The 16418-nt window shown below is 41.7% G+C and overlaps 1 protein-coding gene across 1 annotated transcript in view; it reads left to right on the top strand.

Annotated features, from left to right (window-relative positions):
• LOC128453930 (protein NLRC5) overlaps nt 1-13690 on the top strand; it is a 359511-nt gene extending 345821 nt beyond the window's left edge. Inside the window, exons 26-29 of the mRNA XM_053437070.1 lie at nt 8710-8883; nt 10543-10716; nt 11096-11269; nt 13052-13690. Coding sequence (XP_053293045.1) covers nt 8710-8883; nt 10543-10716; nt 11096-11269; nt 13052-13061 — 532 coding nt within the window. The 3' untranslated portion in view covers nt 13062-13690. The remainder of the gene's footprint in view (nt 1-8709; nt 8884-10542; nt 10717-11095; nt 11270-13051) is intronic.
• The last annotated feature ends 2728 nt before the right edge of the window (nt 13691-16418 follow it).

A 16418-nucleotide genomic window follows, 5' to 3' on the forward strand; every position in this document is an offset into this window, starting at 1 on the left:
GAGCGTCACCTGTCAGAGGAGACAGCAAAGCTCCAGAGACTTTATGGAGGAGGAGACCTGAGCAGCTTCCTTCAGTTCACCTTCACCGGTGAGAGAGTCATGGAGGAAGAGAGAGTCAGTCCCTGTAGTTTTTTGGGAAATATTGTTGTGTTTTTCCCCTCAGGGCCACCGTAGTGTGAGGTCCTGGAAGGAAATGTCCCATTCACTGCACAACACATACAGTATCAAACTAAAATAGGATAAATTAATGTTCTTATTGTGTTGTTTTCTTTCTAGAGCCCGAATTGGACCAGGACCCAAAATGATTCATGAATTTCTGCCTCCTGCTCTTCATCATCCTCTGCCTCTGTGGAGGAACTGAGGAAATGGGAGAAGAGGAAATTATTTGTTGTGGTGATCTGCTGGTTAAACAAAAGGGAAAAACAATGTATGGTGCAGCAATGATGGAAAGTATTTTATTTTATTAAAGCAGAAGTTTCAAAAGTCTAAGTCTATTTTTTTTAAGAGGTTGGGGACGTGTCACATGAGGCGACCTGAATCGGACTTTCACTTTCTACTACTTACAGATGATGAAAGAGAGAACCATGGTGTTCTAACTGTCTGTTAGAGTTTTCATTCATATTTAAATGTAAATGTTAGTAATTGTAAACTGTGGTTGATCATCAGACTTTAGTATGACATCGAACTTCTGTGACCTGAGCAATGATTTGTCTCGATCAGGGGTCAGTAACCTTTACTATCAAAAGATCCATTTCTCCTCTTCCCCCAAATAAAACTTGTCTGGAGCCTCAAAATATATTTGATAACACGGCTTATAAAGTTATAAGTATAAAGTAATGTACACAGTTATACTCAGTGTTGTGCCAGTTTACACTTAAAATGAACTAGTTTAAAGTTCTGTTCATGCAAATGAAAATGAACTAGTTCACATTCATATGTAATATTTTTAAATTTTGAATTAAAGTCTTGTTTACAGGACTAAACTAGTTCATTTGTTTCATTTTATATTCATTGGGATGATTTAGGAGACGAACTGACGATCATGTGTTTAATTATTAATCGATGGTATAAATTTCTTAATGATTATAAGCTTCGCCCCGAGGTGGAGTGATCTGTCTGAAAGAGGGTGCAGCCAGAGGGTCAAAGTACAAAATCACACAACACAGTGTGAGTCGTTGAGTTGGTGAATAAATGCAGCAGCTGCTCCAGGAAAGCTGAAGTGTGTTTGTTAGGTTCAAATCAACCTGATATCTGAAACATGTCCTGGATGTGTTGACCTCGAGGTCAAGCTCCTCTTTATTTACACCGTGTTCTCTCACTTCTCTCATCCACTGTGATCGTGTCGGGATCAGTCGCTGGAGAAGCTTTTGACTCGTTTACTGTTCGTTTGTCTTTATGACTTTAGCTTCGGTTATTAGGAGTTCACCAGGTTTCAGGTCTGTTCTTCAGTAACAGAGACGGGGGAGTGGAGACCCGGTTGTTCCGTGAGTAAACTCTTGTTTTCTTAACGCTACGTCACTTTCGGTTTGCATTACACAATGTTCACAGTGGAACTTAGAGTGTGTGAGTCTACAGTCTGAACTCTGCAGAGTCTGAACCTCAGCTGCTCTGACTCGGTGTCATGAGTCCAACCAGCTGTTAACTCGTCTCTTCTTCCATTGATCCACATTCAGTTCTCACACAATGAAAGACAGATGTCTGTGTTCAAGTCTCTGGTTGTGTGGATCCTCATCATGTGGACTCTCACCACAGCAGGTACGTGAGGTCTCATCTTTCTACATAGAGTTCGTGACAGTGTAGAGGTTGGAAAAATTCACACTTATGCAACATTAATGAAAAACATTTGTTGAAGAAAAACATTTACGATGAAGATAATAAAAGTAGAAAAACGCAAACTACTGAACATTTCCTTACTATATAAAGATGTGTGTGTGAGTAGTATATGTGTGTGTGTGTGTGTGTGTGTCGATGTGAGTCAGTGAGCTTTCAAAATGGCGGCTGGCCACTATAAAGATAACTGACCCCCCTGGAGGCGGGAGTCAGAAAGATGTGTGGGTAGATGTGTGTGTGTGTCTGTTGGTGCCAGGTTAGAGGAAGTAGCTCGTTGCATGCAGAGAAAGACTGGGAAGAGCATAACATAACTAACATTAACTTTCAAATAACTTATAACCAAAATATCACAGCAACACAAATCAAATTTATAAACATCACCTGGAATCAAATAAACAGACTTTGCTTTGCCTAGTATATTTATTAAGCCCAGCTTTTCTTCTGAGTCAAGGTGGAGGGAATTATGAACAATTCCAGATACAAGTCAATTTTGGTACAAAACCTTCAGACTTCAGTTAGAAAGATGAAGATGAAAAGGAATTTCACCTTTTAGCACGACAACGACCCAGCACATATCCAAATCACCAGGAGAAGCTTCAAGTTTTAGACTTGGAGCCTTTTGCAAAGAAGAGTGGGCAAATAATACAAAGTCAAGAAGTTCCATGCTAATAGATTCCTACATAAAAAAACAAGCGCTGTAATAACATAAAAGGGGCTTCAACAAAGTATTAATTTAAGGGTGAGCATATTTATGCAACCAGGTTATTGTAAGTTTAAATTTTTCCCCCTAAATGATTTGTTTGTTTTTTGTTATAAAAGCATTCAGTGAGTATTTTAACAGCACATTATTCTACAGTATTAGTCACCAGTTATAATTTAGATAAAGTGCAGGAATCTTCACGAAAACACCGATATCTGCTTACAATCATATTTAAGTTGTTTATGTGCCTCTTTAAAAACGGTGACTTCAAGTGTGTTAAGCACTATAATAATAATATCTATGCAGAACAAAAATAGTCAAAGTCAAATGAGTTTAAATGTTTATTCAGTAACACAAAAGTCAAATTAATCAAATTAAAAGTTTAATTATTCTGTTGACAATATAATTGTAATTAAACTAATACATTAAGTGCAAAGACTATGTGCAGTGTGATAATATGTATTTAGCACAGTGAATATTGTTAAGAGGGTCAGGGTATATTCAAACATCTGGGTTTTAATGCCTGCTCCTTTAATAGTCGCCTCTTTTTAGATTTGAAGTCAGATCATTTCTGTCGCTGCAGTTTCTTCTCAACGGATTTTATTTTCTCAAAGAGTCACGAGACCTACGAGTCTGAAATAAAGTTAAATAAAGTTAAATAAAGTTAAATTGAATCGACCTCTGGCTCTTGAGAGCTGGTGATCATATATTTCATCGCCCTTGCCAAAGAAGTCACAGTAAAATAAGAACTGAACAATGTGGACTTGAACCAGGAGACATGTTGTTTATGTTCCACATCAAGTCAAAGCTCAATCAAAACAACCACAGCTTCCGCTGGTGACCCTTCACAGTAAAGGTCCCCTACGGTACACTGCTTTGGAAATTCACTGACCAAACCTTCACAATAAGGCAACTAAAACAATTAGCTTACATTCACACTGGGTGATGATCAACCGGTTCTTCAGCTGAGCTGTGATTATACCAGAGGTTTATAAAGAGGGTTTCTTTTGAAAGTGGGTTTGCGCGTGAGTTATTCTGTGTACACACATGCACACACGTACACACACACACGTACACACACACACACACACACACACACACACACACACACACACACACACACACACACACACACACTCTCACAGGATTCCCAAAAAATGTATCTTTCTTTACATCTAAATTTCCAGATCCTAAATTCTTCTCATCCAAAGAATGTTCAGTTTTGCTGAATCTCAGTAAATTTTCAAAAGAACATTTCTGTGATCAACAAACAACTTTTCCAACTTGGTGTGAATCTGAGCCTCTTTTAGTTCATATCTTTGGTTTGACAGTAAATGTACGTTACACATTTGAATGCCTCGTGTGGCAGGAGGTTGTTTTTGTGAAAGCAGCTCAGATGAAACTACTGTATGTTAACTGTCAACAGCCAAACAGACAGACAGTTCCATCAGGATATTTACATTCACAATCCGTCTGTGAGCAAATGCTCTAATTGCAGTTTGAAAAAAGCTTCTATTCACCACAGTTGATCCTGAACTGGTTGTTTTTTTACCCGGTGTCTCACAGATGATGAGGTCTCCTGCGTTTTAGAGGAGAGCTGCATCTTACCCTGCAGTTTTCAACCTGGTACAGACCCAGTCATCCACTGGATGCAGGTGAAACCAGGAAACACTCGTGTCCACTCCTACTACAGTGCCAGAGACCAGTTTGATCTCCAGAGTGGGCGCTTCAGAGGCCGGACATCGCTGTTCACAGATCAGATCTCCAGAGGAAACGCCTCCATCAGGCTGACGGGGCTGCAGCTTCAGGACCTGGGCAGATACGAGTGTTACACCAGCACCATCACTGGAGTCCATGAGGAGTCATTTATCAACCTGAGAGCAGATGGTAAAGAAACTCACAGTGAAAACAGAACACAAATACTAGAAATGGTATTTGTCTCTTATTGCTGTTACCTTGTTTAACATGTGTACTGTTGGGTTGAGTTGAAGCTGATACTTAAGCATTGGACGTCTCGTTGCTTGCCGGCACCATTACCTCTTTGAAAAATGTTAGTCACTAAAGTGCAATGCATCCTGGGACAGGTTGGACGGGGACGGATCCACTCGTTGGAGCTCGGTCTTCAAATGCAGCCCCTGAATTGAGACACAGCTGATGTCAGCAGCACCACATAATGGCTCATATGTGACGTGTTAAATAATAAGCACAATATGTCAAATTAATGAAGAGCTCCACAGTGCATGAGGCAAAGATGATCAATGAGTTATAAAAGAGAAATGTTGTCTTGCAGCTCCGGTGCGTCACGTGGACATTGAGCAGGTGGAGGACAGCTTCACCTGCCGCTCAGAGGGGATCTACCCCGAGCCGCAGCTCACCTGGTCCACCAGGCCTCCGTCCACCTTGACCTTTCAGAACCAAACCACAGTGAAGGAGACGGAGCAGCAGCTCTATGAGATCAGCAGCACAGTGACACTGTCAGACAGAGACTCTGTTCTGATCTGCAGCATCAGCACTCGCCATGGCAGGAGGAGCGCGGTGTGGTATCAACCCAGTACGTTGAATCTGCTCTATGGAACTGAACCTTTGCTTGTTTCACCTACTGCTGCATATTTATATCTGCTCCTACAGATAACTTACATTTTATATCAATGCTGATTCTCAATCTTTACTTTGTTTGTTTCTTTGTCTGCTGAACAGATTTCCACTAAACTAGTTGTGAGGATGGAACGTTGGCCACAGGTCACTCAGTAGAGCTCAGACCTCCACAAGGCCCAACAGTCTCCTTATGAAACCACATTGAAATTCACCAGGTCCAAGATCTGCACCAAATTTCACACACTCTTAAATATCAGTCCTCTAAATTTGTCAGATTGTTTCTTCACCTTCATCAGTTATTCGCAGGGAAATCAATGAAAATGTTGAAAAACATCCTCTCTCACAATGGTAATGTGAAAAACAACAAATCCTGGATCCACACAAACATTTGATGAGTTCTTCTCTGAGCCTGATCCATAACACACCTTCCTGCCAAGTTTCATGGAAATCTGTCCTATAGCAGTGGAGGAGATATCAGCTCCACTGAGTGACCTTCTAGTTCAGTTCATCATTCCAAGGCCACACCCTCCTCCACATGAATCATTCTGATGATAGAAAATGTTCAGAAAGTCTCATCAGAGCCTGAAACCACATTCTGACAACGATGATATTATTTGATCCCTTTTCTTTTCAGCTCCCGTCCGTGTGTCACCGTTTAAAACAACAACAACAATCCACTGCACTGCTCCAAACACCAAACCACTGACACACTGGGTGTGGAAATTCAACCACAGGCAGATCATTGTGAACCAGACCGGGGTCGACGGCCTCCACAGGGTCTCAGAGCAGTGGAGGCAGCAGGTGGAGGATGTGTCAGCGTCAGGCAGCCTCACGCTGCACCACTTATCTTCAGATCACCAGGGAACGTTCACCTGTGAACTCAGTAGTGAAGAGGAGACGCACTTCATCAACAGCTACGTGACGATAGAGAAAGGTAAGATCCCATGACACGAGAACTGATTGATGAAATCCTCAGAGCGACTGTCAGACCTGAGGCTCGTGCAGTGAGTCCTGGTTCCTCCTGGTGGAGCAGATCCCCCAGGGCTCCGTCCGCCAGCTCCTCAGGAGTCATGAGACCACATGTAGTCAGGAGAACACACAGGAACGTGGAGGCCACACACACACACACACACACTACACTTTACACTGAAGACACATCACTGCACTTTCTTGATGCTACAGTTCTACTCTCTGAATTACATGTTTTTCAGGTTCAGTTGCAGCAGTTGTGGTCGGAGTCCTCGTTGTGTTTGTAGCATTAGGAGCTGGAGCAGGATTCTTCTACTTTAGAAGACTAAAGGTAAATATTAATACTTACAATAATTCTGCTGTTCATTTATTATGTGATGTCTCTTCTAATGATTATTTATTTTTATCATCCAAAATCAGATGCTTCAGAGGACACATTTAAAGTAAGTTTACTGTTTATTCTGCTCTAAAGAATAACCCTGTTGTCATGGAGATGGTGTAAACTACGTTGCTCTAACAGCTTCATCAGCTGACACATCCTAAACCATCAGTTTCTGAGAGTTCGTTCAAAAACCATTTTATCGATATTAGAGTGAAAGAAAATCTGATACCGATATAAAGGCCAATAAATTTATGAAAAAGATTTGACAATTCCTAAATAGTGTGACCCAATAGTGTGTGTGTGTGTGTGTGTGTGTGTGTGTGTGTGTGTGTGTGTGTGTGTGTGTGTGTGTGTGTGTGTGTGTGTGTGTGCGCGCGTTTTGGATGAGTCCCTCCAAGTTCCTGACATGTTGCATTCACAATATGAGGTCACTGTAACCTTTGACCTTTGACCAGGCCATGAACATGTTGTGTGACCTTGACCTTTGACCCTTGACTGCCTGATCTAATGAGTTCCTCTGTTAGTCTGAATGAACGCTTGAAGCAAATCTGAAGGATTCTCTTGAGGAGTTTTTAACATGTTCATGAGGCAAAGCGGGGATTTACCAGGGTGAGGGTCACATGATCACGTTTTGTATGAATATTGTGTTTTCTGATTTTATTCTTATAGATATTTTCTTTAATTACAGACTCGGTGGTTATGAACTCTCAGAGACTGACTGTGAAGTCGTGGCCTCAGCTCTGAAGTCAGATCTCTCACTTCTGGTAGAACTGGATCTGAGAGACAACGAGCTGCTGGATTCAGAAGTGAAGCTGCTGTGTTCTGGACTGGAGAATCCAAACTGTCGACTGGAGTCTCTGAGGTCCTTAAATCCTTCTTCACTTTTCAGACTTTCTTTCTTATTGGGTCATTATTTATTTAAATTGTGTCAGTTCTGCTCTGCTCACTGTCCCTCAGTCATCTGTCACTCACCCAGCCTGTCAGTCACGTCCACCTCATCAACTCCATTCACCTGCACTCACCTGCTCCTGATCACTAAGAGAGTGTCAGTAAATAACATGTGAACTGAGGCCGAGCACTCGTCCTCCTCAGGTTTTCAAAATAAGACACATTCTTATTGAAACACGTTGGACAGTTGATAAGTATAGAAACAAACAGGAAGTGACTGTCAGGAGCCATCCCTAATTTAAACAGTGTTTAATTACACAGACCTGCTAAGTGACCAACACACAGAGAAGAAGCTGATGAATGAAACAATGGTCCAACATGTCTGATCTGATAATTATCTTCAGGTCACAGACTGAACTGAGGTCAGCAGCATGTTGAGAGTCTGTGTTGACATGATAACGATCCACAACAACAGGAGGACACATTCAAATATTCATATTTCTTTATCCAGGTTGGAGAGATGCAGGCTGTCAGAGATCAGTTGTTCTTCTCTGGCTTCAGCTCTGAGGTCAAACCCCTCTCATCTGAGAGAACTGGATCTGAGCTTCAACAACCTGCAGGACTCAGCAGTGAAGGAGCTGAGTGGTTTTCTACAGAGTCCAACCTGTCGACTGGAGACTCTGAGGTCAGACATAGTGTTTTAATGTTGAAGGTTCAGTCTAAATATAATGTATATATTTAAATATAAAGTCTTTAATTCTAAAGTCTGTAAATATAAAGTAGTTAAATATATAGAATTTATTCATAAAGTATGTAAGTATACAATATGTAAATATAAAGTATGTCAATATAAAGTATTTAAATATAAAGTATCTAAATATAAATGGCTCATTCTAAAGTACAAGAAAACAACAGTTGGTACAATTCAGATGAAACTAGTGAAAACATCTCTAGGATTCTTTTCTATTCAGTTTCTAACAATGGATCCTTTCACCTGAATCTTCCACACTGGAGCTTTAAGGTCAAAGGTCATATCATGTGTTCCTAACAGTGAACACTGACACTGAGCTGAGAGATGTTTGTAGAATGAGCGCTGAGGACCGAGTCAGGCTCAATGTGACTGAAGTTTTACTGACAGAGAAACAATCCAATGCTGGACAATGTGTACATGTAATGTTTCTGTGGAAGCTAACCAGGACTTGTCCCGGTGGTCCTGTGGACTGACCACATGACAGCGTGCTGTGGTGGTGTTCTGGTACTGCAGCATGTTGAGAGTCTGTGTTGACATGATGACGATCCACAACAACAGGAGAACACATTCAAATATTCTTATGTCTTTATCCAGGTTGATTCTCTGCAGTCTGTCAGAGATCAGCTGTTCTTCTCTGGCTTCAGCTCTGAGGTCAAACCCCTCTCATCTGAGAGAACTGGATCTGAGTGACAATGACCTGCTGGACTCAGGAGTGGAGGAGCTGTGTGGTTTTCTACAGAGTCCAACCTGTCGACTGGAGACTCTGAGGTCAGACATCATGTTTTAATGTTAAAGGTTCAGTCTAAATATAATGTATATATTTAAATATAAAGTATTTAATTCTAAAGTCTGTCAATATAAAGTATTTAAATATAAATGGCTCATTCTAAGTAAAGAAAACAACAGTTGATACAATTCAGATGAAACTAGTGAAAACATCTCTAGGATTCTTTTCTCTTCAGTTTCTAACAATGGATCCTTTCACCTGAATCTTCCACACTGGAGCTTTAAGGTCAAAGGTCAGAACATGTGTTCCTAACAGTGAACACTGATACTGAGCTGAGAGATGTTTGTAGAATGAGCGCTGAGGACCGAGTCGGGCTCAATGTGACTGAAGTTTTACTGACAGAGAAACAATCCAATGCTGGACAATGTGTACATGTAATGTTTCTGTGGAAGCTAACCAGGACTTGTCCCGGTGGTCCTGTGGACTGACCACATGACAGCGTGCTGTGTTGGTGTTCTGGGACTGGGCTCAGGGTCCAGAGTCCAAGTTGATTATATTTGATTCCTTTTATTTTTAGGACCAAGTTCTTCAGCCCTGTTTCTTTTACTTTGGGTTCATTTCCAACATGAAACCCTTCCTCTGGTATCAGGACTGACACGGGGTCGTCCATGCCTTTATCTTTTCACCACTAGATCTCTGTCCCGCCCTGTACACACGTGTTCCTCAGGCTCCCTGCACCACTTTCAACTGGTCAAACTGCTGCTCAGATCATCACCACTTCAAGAAAACATGATCATAGAACTGCTTGCCCTTTCACACATCAACTGTGGAACATGTTCTGACAAGTGGGTCAGACATTTTCTGGAGCTGAAGCAGCAGCAGGAGATTGTCCGGGTCCGACTCGTTCACAGCAACAGGAACATGTGGGAACATTCAGATGAGGGGCGGAGCCAAAACACATATCTCCATGATAACTATGGTTATGTTAAGTTATGTTAAGTTACAGGTTCACTGTGAAGGAGTTAGTGACGTCTCCAGGTGTCGTACATGTGAACGTAGTCCACTTGTTCACGTGACTCCTGAACATGTCCAGAAAGATATTTAGAGACATCTAGTGGTGAAGTTACATATTACAAACAACTGAACCCCGAGGACACAAGGACTTTCAAGCTGTTTTCATGAACTCTGTAAAATAGTGTCTGGACATTTTCTGGAGTTTGACTTTCACATATGAAGAACAGGTGGAGCATCAGGAGGCCGGACATGACGTATAAATCCTGCTGTGGAAAGATCAGTGTTGTTGTTTACAGCTCATCCACACCGACGTCGGCCCTCATCAACAAAAGCTCTGGAATCTCCTCGTGTTTCCAAGTTGACGTCTTCATCTTCTACGTGTACGGCTCCTCTTCTTCATCCAGAGATATTTGAGTTCTTCCAGTTTCACGTCAGTCACGTGTTAGAAACCTCATCAACACGTCCACTCGCTCTCTGTGAATCCTCTGGACATTCACCTGCTCTATTCTCACATGGACTCACTCAGAAACTTTATTAGGAGGCTGCAGGAAAAGTTCCAGAAAATGTCCAGAACAACTTGACTCAGACTTCAGGTCTGAAAACAGAGACAGTGATGTTTAGTCAAATCCTTTATTTTCACACATGAACTCAGTTTAATTTACAGTTAAGTTTTATTCTTTATCCAGGTTGATTCTCTGCAGACTGTCAGAGATCAGCTGTTCTTCTCTGGCTTCAGCTCTGAGGTCAAACCCCTCTCATCTGAGAGAACTGGATCTGACCTTCAACGACCTGCAGGACTCAGCAGTGGAGGAGCTGTGTGGTTTTCTACAGAGTTCAACCTGTCGACTGGAGACTCTGAGGTCAGTTCACTGACTTGCTTTTGTAGATCTCATATCTATAATACAGCATTTATACACAATTTATCTTATTTAATTCTAATTTTACATAATTCCTTTTCATCCATAATGTTACTCCATTCATTAATTAATCTGTGACAGGATTAATATTCAGCTACTTGTTAAAACATTGAGTTTAGTTCTGGAGTTCCTAAACTGATCTGCAGGACACAGACCGGGTCTAATTGATATATTTGTACTGAATCAGGACTCGTGTTTAGTCCAACATGTCTGATTTCATATTTATCTTCCATGTTATGAGTCTGAGTGACATGAATACGTGTTCGTTATTTTCACACATGAACTCAGTTTAATTTACATTTAAGTTTTATTCTTTATCCAGGTTGAGGTACTGCAGACTGTCAGAGATCAGCTGTTCTTCTCTGGCTGCAGCACTGAGGTCAAACCCCTCTCATCTGAGAGAACTGGATCTGAGTCAAAACGACCTGCAGGACTCAGCAGTGAAGGAGCTGCTTGATCTAAAGCAGAGTTCAACCTGTCGACTGGAGACTCTGAGGTCAGTAGATTGTTGGAGTCCAGTTCACGCTGCTTTCATCAGTATTTTACTAAACACAGTCTATATCACAGATCCAGGGTCTGTGCTACCAAGCAGGATTTGTGGTTATCAGGTTAACTTCAGGTTTAGTTTTTTCAGTCCTACGAAGCTCGTCCACTTCTTAACGAGGTAAATCACCATGGTAACTTCTGATGAACGGCTAACCTGCTCCAGGTTAAGTTTGAGATCAACCCGTATAGAAGCTCCGCCCACTGACCACAGTGACTCTCCACTGTTGTGTGGTGCACACTCTCCTTAAAGGGACGGATAAGGGAAGTTTAAATCAATGTCTGGTTGGTTCAGTTGATCTCTATCTCACCCAGAACATCTCAATCTCTCCAGACTCATCCTGTCACCAAAACACCAGATGACCTCAGTCAGCTTCCTGAAGACAGGTCCATGTGTTTGTATTGAGTAGTGATGTCAGAGGTTTCCACCACAGTGTGTCCTCAGACACAGTGAGACAGTTTGTGTCCTCAGAGACAGTTAGATTTAAATCAACGTCTGGTTGGTTCAATTGATCGTCAGAGACAGCGAGACAGTGTGTGTCTTCTTCTCTTCCACTCGTCTTGTTAGTAAACAACAGATCCAGATTTCGTGGCCTCGAGTTATTTATCTCGTTCACACGTTATTATGTCGTGGTCACGTAATATATCTTTACCAAATGCCACCAGGGGGCGCTGTAACTTACACATTGACACGATCCCAGATGTTTTACCAGCTGTTCTTCCTGCATTTAGCAGCTGTGACTGAGTTTCTTTTATTCTGGATCATGTGTTTGTTCTCCTCTGATTTTATAGAACAGTTTGATCCTGGTTGTGAAATATGAGGCTCTGCTGTCAGTCAAACTGTCCATGTCTGTAATTGGTCACACACAGTAAACCCCGCCCCTTTTATGCGCATGCTCAGACCTCGATGAGGAAAACCTGAGTTAACTTAACGAGTTGATAACCAGCGTCATGTGACCACTTAGCCTGACTGTGTCTGTCAGGTTCAGTTGAGCTGATCTCAGAAAGATCTCCTGGACATGTTGAAGTGTCTTCATAGTTCAGACCTCAGTGTTTCCTCAGTGAAGCTGTGAGAGGACAATGAGGACAGACGTCAGGATTGGATAGACACACAGAGAGACAACAGTCGGCCAATCAGACGAGCCACAAGCTGCTTGGGATCATGTGATTGAGTTGATGTGAAGATGACAGTTGTTGTTGTTTTCATGTGAACAGGAAATGAAGCTGGACCACAGCTGACAGCCTCACACGAGGAACAGAGACGTGACGTCTTCATCTGATCTGAGACAGTTTGTTCTCTCACTTCATCAGTGAAGAACTGATCAGGTGGATCTTTGTCACAGCTCTGAGATCAGTAGGACTGAAGCCTCTCCTCATCAGCATGGTAACCAGGAGCTCTTTATACAGAGCAGAACCTCTGCTGAGGTCCATCTGTCTCATCTGGTCCCAGTTTGTCAGAAGCAGATGTTCATCAACACACAGTGAAACATGGCTTCACCTGTAACAGCAGTAAATCCACCTCTCAGGTGTCCACTCTGCACTTTGACATGCAGAGGACACACACTGAGCTCTTAGCGTGTTCATTCCAACACGTGAACATTAAGCAGAGAGGAAGCTGCTCCACCTCTGAACAGGACTGAAGTCCCTGCTGCTCTTTCTACTGGATGAGCTGCATCACTGACTCACAGCTGATGAAGTGAGTCTCTGTAACACTGATGTCTTCTTCTCTCAACAGGTGGAGGTGATCTTAGTGGAGCTGAGTGTGAAGAGGACAGTGTGTGTGGACGGAGGCTGAGCTGTGTCCTGAGGATCCAGAGGCTGAAGCAGCAGCAGCTTGTGTGTAGAGCGGCTCTGACTGGGCCTTGCTGCTGGGAGGCAGAGTGGAGACAGAGCTCCAGAGGAATCAGAGGAGGTTGTTTTAATAAGTAACTTCACCACTAGATGGCCCTCGCTACCGATTGTGTTTATTCACATGAAGAATGTGTTTATTGAAATGACACAACACAAGCAGAATATATAAACCCTCTGTAAAGAGTCACATATATGTGTTTAAGTTTCCTTTATTCTGTTCCACCTTTGTTCCTCAGTATGTCTCCATGTGTGTAGAGCCACATTCTGTGTATATATGTTTGTTAGTCTCTGGGTATTGTAACATATTTAATCGAAAACTGACCCGAGGACGTATTATACAAACGTAGAAGAAGATTATTTTTGTACGATCTCGACCACCTCCTCAGAACAACCACAAGAGGGAGACTGTAGCAGGCCTTTAATATCCGGTAATGTTTTTTGTATTTGTTCATATTTTTATGAAACTTTACTTCATCGACTGTAATGGCACAATAGATGTTTTATTAAAATATATTTTTATAAATCTGTGTGGTATCTTTCTGTGAGTTTTACACAATTATCCAACCTTACACTCAAGGAGTAGAACATGGGCCCAGATCTGCACCACTATAAGCACAATGTCAGCTTCACACTTTTTGCAAAACAATACACACAGTGATCTGCAAAACACTAAAAACACTTGTATACATTAGACACAGAAAGATATCATGATGTCACTTCCTTGCAATTCCTAAGCACTGCCTTTCAAATGACCACCCCTATGGGCCAATTGGTTAAACACACGATCAGGTGTTTAAACACATGATTGCTTAATTTCAGACACACCAATCAGGTTTAAGCACTTTAAAAATGCATAAGCTGAGTTCACCTGTTTCAACCAAAATGGAGCTTGTGCTCAAAAAAGAAGAAGAGTGAGGGTGAGAGGGGGAATCCACGGAGGAGGAGAAGGCTGCGGCTGCAGTATCAGTATGTGGAGGTGTTTATTGTTCACTTTAGCACTGTAATGTTGCATACTGCACACATAACTTTCATAATGTAAATGTACTGTATTCCAGACCTATGCTGAACTACACAATCTTGTCTTTCACTGTATTTCTGAGAGTTTTACAGATGGATGAGGAAATCCCACAGGAATTCATATAAATAGATGAGGCAGAGTTCAACCTGACAAAAGCAAGGAGAGGCAGAAATATCATTGGCCACGGGGCTATAATCCATGTCCCAGGGCAACGTGGGGGTAACATCACCCTTTGTGCTTCCATTTCACAGGATGGGGTCCTCCTCCATCACACCAATATGTTCCCTTACAACACACCTCACATTCTCACATTTTTGTGCCGATTGCACAACATCAACACAGCAGTAAACCAAATGCACAAGATGCAATACACTGTCATCTGGGACAATGGGTCATTCCACCGCTCTGCTCTGGTCCAGAACTGGTTTCAACACCATCAGCAGTTTACAGTACCATACCTTCCACCATACTCTCCGTCTCTAAACCCAATCAAAGAGTTTTCTCGGCATGGCCGTGGAGGGTTTACGATCTCTGGCCCCAGGCTCAGGTTCCCCTCATTGAAACCTGAACTGGATACAGAATTTTCTGCTTGTCTGATATTTGTCGAGCTTACATTGTTATGCACACTCCTGTAGTAGCATGAAAACTGGGACATGTTTTATTGTGATTCTCCATGTTGACATGTTGACAGATTTGGGATATGGAGAGAAATAAATTCTGTTTTCATGAGTCTGCAGTATTGGTCTTGTGTAGTGTTATGGCTCATTTATTGTCTATTTGCACTTTCTCCTTGTACTTCACTTACAGTACTCTAATCACTGAGAACTGGAATCGAACAATCGAAAAAAACTGTAAATACAGAACAGAGGATGACTGCTCATGACTTTGGTGACTTCTATCTTGTCCTCTAGCGCCACCTGCAGTTCCAAGCTTCCATTTATCCACTGAAATCTAAATTAATCTACAAATGTCTTCTCCTCTGACTCCACCATGTGGTCACTGGTTGTTCCAACACTTCCTGAGATCTTGTTTCCTTCAGGCGACAGAATTACTATTTTCTTTTATCCTCTTTCACTGGATCATTTCCTCCTTTACTTATAGCCCTCACCCTCTTACAGACTTCATTAATTCATCTCAACAAACACTTTCTTCTTTTCTCCGACACGTTTCTTTTAGTCACATTTTCTTTGGACAAAATAAACTCACATCGATGTTCACAGGGTTTGTGTCTCCTCCTCTGTCGCTCCATCCCTCCATCATCTCTCCCAGCTGTCATCCCTTCCTCAACAGACAAGTGCTGATGACATCATCATGTTTCCTTCCTCGTTGTTTTTTACTCTTTATTTCAACTTAATTAGCGAAATTAAATCATCACCAGAAATGACATCATGATCAGAGAGAAGAAGAAACACTGAATATACAGGATGTTGCAAAAACAATATATTCAACACAAACATACATAGTATATATATTTATATAGATATATTTACATTTTAACAGCACATTATTCAACAGTATTTGTCACCAGTTATAATTTAGATAAAAGTGCTACACGGAAAAAACTGATATCTTCATATGCTGCTTATAAACGGTGACATTCAAGTGTGTTGAACATTAGCATTAGCATTATAATAATAATATATGCAGAACAAAAATCAAATCAAAGATGTCCGCTGAGTTTAAATGTTTATTGAAACCACACAATTGAAATTAAAATACCAGTTTAATTATTAGTTATTCTGTTGTCCACTTTTAATTCAAGAAACACACAACTATGCACCTTGACCCAAAAATATTATAGAGGCAACAAACTCTAAATTGACTCACAGCAGGGACTCAACTTGTTTCATTCTCACGACAGAAACTTGGGACTTAGGTTTCGATTTACTCCCACCAGGGCTGATGCTTTCTGAACGACAATGTGTGTGACCTGCGATTACAGCATCATTACCCAGTGTTCCCAGCCTCAGTGAACAGCAGATGAAGCTCCCAGGTCTTCACCTCTCTAAGTGGATTCCATTTACATTCCTGCTTCATCCTTTCATTTCCCTCTCCCAGTGGAATTAATTCGCAGTATTTGACTGCACACGCTCTCTCCATCGCTGCTGGATATGGTGACAGAGCCAATCTTTGCCAAGTCAACCCCCCCCCCCCCCCCCCCCACACACACACCCTCCTCAGTCACGACTTTGTAATAAATACACTATGAGTCACAACCACAGATTGCTTGCAC

The sequence above is a fragment of the Pleuronectes platessa genome, chromosome 12 (genome assembly GCF_947347685.1).
Source record: "Pleuronectes platessa chromosome 12, fPlePla1.1, whole genome shotgun sequence".
Classification (NCBI taxonomy): domain Eukaryota; kingdom Metazoa; phylum Chordata; class Actinopteri; order Pleuronectiformes; family Pleuronectidae; genus Pleuronectes; species Pleuronectes platessa.